Source organism: Bidens hawaiensis, unplaced genomic scaffold (assembly GCF_021521415.1).
Source record: "Bidens hawaiensis isolate Kalapana, Puna unplaced genomic scaffold, B.hawaiensis_p1.1 tig00032032_1, whole genome shotgun sequence".
NCBI lineage: Eukaryota > Viridiplantae > Streptophyta > Magnoliopsida > Asterales > Asteraceae > Bidens > Bidens hawaiensis.
The window spans coordinates 154,344-163,799 of NW_027495417.1; the positions used below are offsets into that span (position 1 = coordinate 154,344).

Genomic DNA, 9,456 nt, shown 5'->3' on the forward strand with positions numbered 1-9,456 from the left:
TTCGTTATGACCAGTTCGTTAAAGGAGATAACGAATTAGAAGGTCCAATTCGCTACTTGGACTGGTTCGCTACATGGACTGATTCGTTAAGTGTCCAGTTCGTTAAAAGTCCAATTCGTGTAAGTAACTAGTTCGTTAAAGGTTTCAATTCGTTACAAGAACCAGTTCGTCATGGCAAGTCAGTTCGTTAAGGATAAGTAACGAATTAGAAGTTTAACAGAATGACAGAATGGTCCCTGGACTTACAAAAGAATAATTTAATTACAAATAAGCCCTTGAACTTTTAAGTAGCATATTATTCAATGATTCAAAATGCTAATGGAAAATGTGTTAAAACGGTTAATGAAAATAATTTTTTTCCAAGCTGAGGGGCTCTGCCCCTTGGACCCCGCTAGGGGCTGCCGCCCCTAGAACCCCGCTGCTAAGGGCGCTGCCCCCGGACCCCCGTTCGTTGAGGGTAATAATTAAACTAGAAATGCGATATGTGTAGTGATAGTTTACTTAAACGTATAATTATTATACAGTTAGTCGTGCACAGCTCAGGAAGGGAATAACCGTAAACGGTGAACGCAACCGCATTGAGGTGAGTTTCTACCCCACTTCCTTGTTATGTTTTTGGGGCTGTGTGCATACTCGATGTGATAGTTAATACACATACCTTAAGTGGTAAGTGTATGCCTTGTATGATGTATGTATGATGATTTCTTGACGGTGCGTGAACGATCTTCGGATATTGCATGTACCGTCAGGTGGTAGCTAAAGATGTGATTGCTATGTATGATGTAAGATAAGATGCATGTATGAATATTTATGATGTATGCATAATGTACGTATGATAAGTTAATGGTACGTGAACGCTCTTCGGAGATTGCACGTAATGTCAGGAAAAATATTTAAGGACAGGTATAGTGTGGAGCTATGGAAGAAAGGGTACCGGACCCTAATAATATCCGAGGATGAAGGGTGACCGGGCCCTAATAATATCCGAGGATGAAGGGTGACCGGACCCTAATAATATCCAAGGATGAAGGGTGACTGGACCCTAATAATATCCGAGGATGGAGGGTACCAGACACTAAAAATATCCGAGGTATGTAGGGTGAAACGCCCTTTATAATGTATGGTTAGATATGAATGTGTATGGACGAATGCTGATCTTGATATGTTGTAATGCGTAACTTCGGGCACGTATATGTGTATGAAAAGTAAGTTATGTGATTAACTAGAACTCACTCAGCATAGCTGACTTTTAGTATGCACGCAGGCAAATAGGTTGAGGCAGCTCGCGTGACTGAAGACACATGGCATGGAAATCGAAGATACTGGCATCTCGAAGAAATGTTGTGATGTTTTAAAGACTATGTTTTGTTTAAATCGACTACGAATGTTTTATAAGACATGATTTGATGGTTATGTAAAATGTTATGGTTGAAGTTTTATTATTCCGCGAAAGTTTTTGTTAACTCTGATATTTAGAACTGCGTTTATGAGTAAATCCAACGTTAAAGTAGGGCTACCGGCAACGAGGCCTTACAAAAAGGGGTGTAGTTCGACGTCGGTTTTGCGGACCAGGGGTAGGAGGGAGTTGGCTTAGTTGGATATCGCGAGGATGTGGTGGCCGGAGGTGGCTTCTCGCCGGAAAGGAGGTTCGCCGGAGGTGCACCGGCCACTGGAAATCGGCGCCGGAAAACGGCAGGGAAAGAGGGACGGCTGATGTTAATGTTTAGGGTTAGGTTTTGTTGCTTTTATATATGCATAATATATTTTCAAAAGTGGCCCCTCATGTTTCAATAAATGTTTAATACGAGTTTAAATGTTTCCAAAGCTTATAACTAGTTTACGAAAATCATTTTAAACCGCTTATGTTTTTTTTTCTTAACACGTTATAATATGACAAAACATCGATTATTGATGATCGAGGTCTATATAATATTATATAATAATTAATTTAGGTTCTAAAAATGATTGAGTCGGTTTTACATAATAAAAGTTTACAAAACGAATCTAAATAAAGACCCGAATTTGACGAATGACACACACCCTTGAGGACACAGTCACTGTTAAGCACATCCAATTGATTCAAAATTGTGATATTTGTTGGCTCCAACTTCTTGGTGGTGACAAGTTAAAAATAAACAAGATATTAATTTATGAACAATAACACTTTTAACCAAAAAAATAAAAAAAAAAACAAAATGAATTATATAAGCACGACCATAAATATAAACTTTACAAACAAACAAATTGGTTTTTGCTAAATATGGTGTGATAGTGTAAAAATTTTGGTGTGAAAGTCATACTATTTATACACAAGTAGTAAATGATTCAAATTTTGGAGACTTGCATAAAGAAGGAGGGTATTAATGTAATTAATTAAAACATAAAATCAGGAATTTTGAATTAGCTAAAATTATGGACGAAAATATGTATGTTGCTTTAGGGGATTTTCAAATTTTGAAATGCTTGAATGTAATCTTGTTAAATTATATTATAAAGACAAAATAATTAAATTTATATCTTTAAATCTTCTTCATATTTCAACCTACAACATTAAGTTATTAATGTAGAAAAATAAGTTACTAATTTAATTATTAACATTAATATAATTAATCATCAATATTTTAATTCCGTGTATCTAAAATTGATTATAAATTACCATATATCTAAAATTATAATAAATTATGATATATTAAAATCCTTAATCATATGGTTGAAATTTATAAAAATAGTCTAATATAATATAATTAATAAGCAATTGAATAATTAAGTAATTGATATAAGTTGTGCAAAATAAGTTAATAATTTAATTTCGTAATTAAAGTAATCATTTATCAAATGGTTGATTTTTTTCCTAATATACACAAATTGATTACAAATCTCAATTTATACTCCAATAGTTATATTTTTAATTAGTTAATGGGTCAAATTTCATAAATCTATAATTAAAACCAATTTTAGTAAAATTAAATCCGTAGTAACGTTGACCGGTATGAAATAAAAAAAAAGAATATAATTTCAGTTGAATCAAAATACAAAAATAACACCTAATGATTTAATTGACCGGTAGTAACGTTGATGGATTGTGAAGACAGTCATAGGTAGCCGATATAGTGTAGATAAAACGTCCGGTTGGTGAACAGCTTCATCGTGGTCGACGGTGAATTTGCCGAATAAATGAATTGAAGGTAGAGATCCGTGAAAGAGGATGGAGGCGTGAAAGAGTAAATAATTGATTTGGATTTTTAGGTTAAAATATGACTTGTGTATATAGAATAATCGAAATAATACAAATAATAGAAATTGATATTAATAATTATAAACTTCATTTGAATCATTAATTTTAATCATTAAAGAGATTAAAGAGAATTGATTGCTTATAATTTTAATTTATTTTTGATTTATTTTATTCATATGAAAATTAGAGAAGTATTAGATATACATGGAAATCTTAAAAAACAATCAATAGGAATAGGCCAAGTTGAGTTAAACTCTTTTGGTTTAATAGTATAGTTAGATGTCGAAGAAGTTGATGGTGGGCTAATATGATGATAATATTCATGTCTTCCGTTGGTTTTTTAATTTAGGTGTATAGTAAGTTTGTGTAAGTATTAACTTTTTATGTATACAATCTAAAAAGTAGCTTATTAATTTTACATTTTTAACTTTTGCTTATCAAATATTGTAATTTGAATGCTGTTTGGGTTTATCTTTGTATTTCACAATCATTGGTTTTCGTATCAATATTATTTACAACTTAAAGTATGTTGTCGTCCCGGATAACATATAACAACTTATGTTGTTTTTTCAAATGACATATGGTTGTTGAAAAATTTCAATATTTTCACCCGTGTCCTATACGGGTTAATAACCTAGTAATCAAATATTTTAACCAACTTTAACAATACATCGTTAAACTTTCAAAAAAGTATAGGGAAAATAAAAAGAGGGCGGTGGGCCCCCAAAAGAATATTCCCATACGAAGGGCATTACTTTGAAACCTGTTTCATAGCATCCAATGCTACCTTCACTCACGGCCGTCAGATCATTACATCCAACGGATGTAATCAAACTTTGACTAGCGTACATAAAGAGGCAAACATTGAATGATTACCTTCTTCACACCTTTGACCAGAAACAGAAAGAGAGTCTTTGAGATCAAGTCTAGACTAGAGAGAGAGAGAAACCCATAGATAGATTTAGAGAGAGAAAGTGAAATAAGGTTTTGAACTAACTTATGTTATATGAAACATAATAATGAATGTGATGATGCGTCGGTTGAAGAGTATTGCTTCTGGAAGATCTTCTGTTTCAGATCCGGTGGGTGTTTTATAGATTTGGGTTGTGTTTCATTGATTATATTTTATTTAAATAATAGTTGAAAGTTTTGAGTTAGTGTTAAGTTCATTAGTTTAGAGGATTTGTGTTTATTCATGTTATGGATATTTATGATGCATTAGCTGAACGCTTTTACTCTTTTTTTTTTATTAATTTATATATTGAGTTATGGTTTTTTATTATTTTTTTGAGGGGTTTTGATCTCAACCCATTCTAACCATTTTACTTAAACCGATTATATTTAAATGATAGAGTAGTTGAAAGTTTTGAGGTACTGTTAAGTTAATTAGTTTAGAGAATGTGTGTTTGTTCATGTGATTTATGGATATTTATGATGTATTAGTTGATGGAATGCTTTTACTCGTTTTTTTGTTTTTTTTTTATATGAAATTCTCACCCATTATACATTTTACTTAAACTGGTAATAACCCTAATCGGTCACATTTGCCACCCCTAGTATTTACTGATTTGTATTGATATCATGCTAGTATTGTTTGATTTGAGGAGTTATCAAAATGCAGATGTGCGTAATATGAACCGAAAGTTAGGTTCGTTCGTGGGTGTTCGCTTGTTTAATAAATGAACGAACATGAACAAATGCCAAGTTTATTCAATTATGTTTGTGAACGTTCGATAGTGTGTTTGTTTACGTCCGTTTATGTTTTTAATGGCTGTTTGTTTATGTTTGTTCATCAAAGGTTTTGATACGTTTCAATGCCTTTTCAAATCTTATCATATAGATTTAACTATTTAAGCAATATCAGTGTCATATGTAAAATTGACACTGACCATTTTCGGTTAGCCAAATCAAACAAAACACTATTTTTGTTCATTTGTGTTCGTGAACCGTTTATGAATAAGTTCATTTCCTTAATGAACGAACACAAACAACAAATTTCGTTCGATTAGTTGTTCGTGAACAGTTTGCTTGTTCGTTGGAAGCTTAACGGACGATCATGAACACGGCCTTATTTGGTTCGGTTTGTTTACAGCCCTAGATGTTTGCGTTCTTATTATTAACTTTTATTTGGTAGGGTGGAGATTCTAGCATTAAGAGAGTAAAAGTTGAGCAAGAGGTTGAATCACATGTTAGTGGTGAACCAGAGCCGCAATCAGTAGAGAAGAGTACCGAAACTGTAGAATTGCATACGGAATCTGCATCCACAGATATGGCTGCAAGCACATCCAACGCAACTTCCACATCTAAACCTGAAAAAGCTGATTATGATGAGCTTCCGAAAGAAATGAACGACATGAAAATCAAGGAAGATAAATCTGAAGACAAGGTACATATTGAATTGAATGCTGTATAATTTTGAATATGTTTTTGATTAAATTGTAAGTTGTAATATAGGAAGTTGAGGCTACCGTTGTCAATGGGAACGTGACAGAAAAGGGCCAGATAATAGTGACTTCTGTTGGTGGTCGAAATGGACAACCGAAGCAGGTAATTATTCTAAGTTAATAGCAATTTTGTTGGATATGTTTAGTAATTGGAGCCTATTTTGGTCTAGACTTTATCTTACATGGCGGAGCGTGTAGTTGGCACCGGTTCCTTCGGCGTAGTTTTTGAGGTACCAGGATATGATTTTAATATACGTACATTTGTGCTCAAAGATATTGGTAATGTTTTAGTGAATAAACCACTGTTCTTTTATAGGCTAAATGTCTTGAAACCGGTGAATCTGTTGCTATAAAGAAAGTGCTACAGGATAAACGATACAAAAACAGAGAGCTTCAAATCATGCGTTTACTTGATCATCCAAACATTGTTCCCTTGAAAAACTGTTTCTATTCAACAACTGAAAAGAACGAAGTGTACCTAAACGTTGTGCTAGAATACATACCTGAAACAGTGTATCGCGTGTCTAGGCATTACAGTAGGATGACTCAGCACATACCTCTTTTATACGTACAGCTGTACACGTATCAGGTGAATCTTGTACTCATTGTTATCTTCTACTTTTACTAATTTGCATCTTAATTGACTTAATTATTCGTCTTGGTTCAGATCTGTCGGGCACTTAACTACATTCACAATGTGATTGGTGTATGCCATCGTGATATAAAGCCACAAAATTTGTTGGTAAGATCTTTAATACATAAATAACCCTGCTAATAACATTGACTTCTCATTTTTTGTAAAGTTTATACATTAAATTGGGATCTTGATTTGCAGGTTAATCCACACACTCATCAGCTGAAACTATGCGATTTTGGGAGTGCAAAGATGCTGGTAAGACACTCATTAATTTCTTTTGCCAATTAATTGTCAAGTTTTGAGCTTTATTTGTTTTCATTATAGGTGCCTGGTGAACCAAATATTTCATATATTTGTTCAAGATATTATAGGGCTCCTGAATTGATATTTGGAGCAACAGAATACACCAATGCAATAGATATGTGGTCTGCTGGTTGTGTTTTGGCTGAGTTACTATTGGGACACGTATGTGACTATTTTATGTTTGTTTTCTTGTCTTTTCTAGATTTCGCTTTAAGCCTATAAACTAACGAGCGTTTATTGAACTGTTGGGAAGGAAGTTCGTTTATTTAATAAACAAACGGACATGAAAAAATTCTTTTGTTCATTTAGTGAAACGAACGAACTAACACAAACACATGTCTCGCTCGCTCATTTATGTTTATTTGTTTATGTTCGGTTGTTTAAATATACTTCAATATTTTTTTAGGCCCATTTCAGTTTATTACAGTTTTATGAAATTAAAATATCGACAATTACAGTTTAGACTAGTCTTATTAAACTTTTAGGTCCAACATATAGATGTCTATTTGTCTATGGTAAGTGATGTTTGTTCGTTTGTGTTCTTTTACATTCCTGAATCGTCTGTACTATTAATGAACGGACATAAACGAACACGAACGCACTCAACGAATGGACATGAACAAGAAACTTCATTCATTTAATTGTTCATGTTCCATCAATTTCTCTGTGAAAGTTAAATGAACGAACACAAGCATGCCACGTTCATGTTTGTTCAGTTCGTTTACAGGCCTATTTCATCTTGATTTGGTAAAGATTTATTTTCTTGACAAGATTTTAGAAACACTCTGGTTATGGGCCGTTACATCTGTTTTCTGTTGAGAACATTAGATTATAGCATAAATAAGTAAATAAATAAATAGAGATTTTGCTGATTTATATGATTTGTAAACATATACAGCCTCTTTTTCCTGGTGAAAGCGGCGTAGATCAGCTGGTGGAGATTATCAAGGTTTGTTCTTTTACAACTTTTGCTGCTGTAAAATCGAAATTTTGAATTTTTTGTTGACACTATCTTTTTTTATTTGTTCTAATTTAGATTCTGGGAACACCAACAAGAGAGGAAATCAAGTGTATGAATCCACATTACACAGAATTTAAGTTTCCACAAATCAAGGCTCATCCATGGCATAAGGTTAATTAACAATCGATTATTTTGTACTGGAAAACATTTTTGTATGTGTGATTATATAATATATTCATTCCAACATATAAATTTATATTTGTACATTCTTTTTTCAGATTTTTCAGAAGCGCATGCCACCCGAAGCGGTTGATCTTGTCTCACGTTTACTTCAATATTCACCAAAGCTGCGATGTAGTAATGTAAGTGAACCTCGTTACTTGTTTCTCATGTCGCTAAATAACAAATTATGATTTAGGGATTTTTTTTGTACATCTATAGCATTTTATAATATGAAAGTAAACCGGGATCTTGATGATTATGATGTTTTTCAGTTGGAGGCGTGTGCCCATCCGTTCTTTGATGATTTAAGAGATCCAAACACCACTTTACCAAGCGGAAAACCCCTTCCTCCCCTATTTAACTTCACACCACAAGGTACAATAGTTATATTATTCTTCATCAGTAATTATAAAGAAATATGAAAAAAAAATTGTTAACATTTAGAAACCAGGGTAGATTTTAATATGGGTCAAAATTAGGGGTCTAAATGAGCCAAGTTGCTCGTGAGCTTCTTGAAAAGCCTTAAAATAAGTTTGTTTAATAAAAAAGCTTGACCTCAAGCTTCACTTGTCAAGCTCAAGCTGTGCTCATGAGCTACTCGAGTCATGCTTTAACGAGATTGAAATAAGCCTATTCAATAAACAAGACCAGGCTTGAGCTTCATTTATCAAGCTTGAGCTGGCTTGCGAGCCTAAACAAGTGCAACTATTTATATTAATTTTTTATTCAATTTATTCACACAAAAGTTATTATCTATAAAAAATGATAATGATAACTACATACTATATGTTATGTTACACATAAAAAATGTAAAAATAATTAGAAATGTATATAAAAGTAATAATTAGTAAATAAACTGAGCCGAGTGCAAGCTCGGCATGGCTCGTTTACACCTTAGTCTAAACGGATTCTGTTGACTCGAAGCTCTTTTTGCTAATTTTTTTTATAATAACTTATTTGTTGCGTACAATTGCAATAATATATTTTTTTGATTAAATGAGGACGATTCTTAATAAACGATACTCAATACTGGTACAGAGCTAGCTCATGCCTCTCCAGAATTGGTCCAACGCCTTGTACCCAAACACGCAGAAAAATGTATAATTTGAAGTGAAGGGTTATTATAAAAGCATGATCATACCAGACATCGATCACGTCGTATATTTGCTACCAAGCAAGAATTCCTTGCACCTTCTCCATAAAAGAAGGCTTACAAATGGCGAAAAAGGTTATGTTATAGGTGTATAGGTATGTTCTTATTTATATGATGTAGTTAAGTTTTCATTTGTAAGCATCCATCTAAATCTACTCGATCGATGGGATGCAATGTTGGCTAGATATGGGCTATACTTATAAGTTATGATGCGTACTTTTGTGCCTGGTTTTTTTTTCTATGAAATGAGTATTTTGTTAATATTGTACTTTTGATTCAACGTGTGAAACAATTTTGGTGTTGCTTTTAAGGTGTTATGTTTCGATATTATTGTTTATAATATCCGGATTTTACTATTTGAATATTGTAATTTGTGTAAATTTCTACGACACCGGTTGGCTATGTTGATGAAGACTAGGGGTTTTAAAACTCGACTGTATATTGAATAAACCGTTACATCTTGAAAACCAAATGAGGGTGGGTTATAAGTAAATTAAAAGT

At 33.0% G+C, this 9,456-nt stretch overlaps 1 protein-coding gene across 1 annotated transcript; it reads left to right on the forward strand.

Annotated features, from left to right (window-relative positions):
• The first annotated feature begins 4,214 nt into the window (after window positions 1–4,214).
• On the forward strand, window positions 4,215–9,144 carry LOC143582852 (shaggy-related protein kinase epsilon-like). The gene is made up of 13 exons (XM_077065329.1): window positions 4,215–4,317; window positions 5,370–5,621; window positions 5,690–5,782; window positions 5,850–5,909; window positions 5,996–6,268; window positions 6,347–6,421; window positions 6,515–6,571; window positions 6,641–6,781; window positions 7,518–7,568; window positions 7,656–7,751; window positions 7,859–7,942; window positions 8,075–8,177; window positions 8,841–9,144. Exons 1-13 carry the CDS (start codon window positions 4,255–4,257, stop codon window positions 8,909–8,911), a joined length of 1,419 nt encoding a protein of 472 aa, XP_076921444.1. The 5' UTR covers window positions 4,215–4,254; the 3' UTR covers window positions 8,912–9,144.
• The last annotated feature ends 312 nt before the right edge of the window (window positions 9,145–9,456 follow it).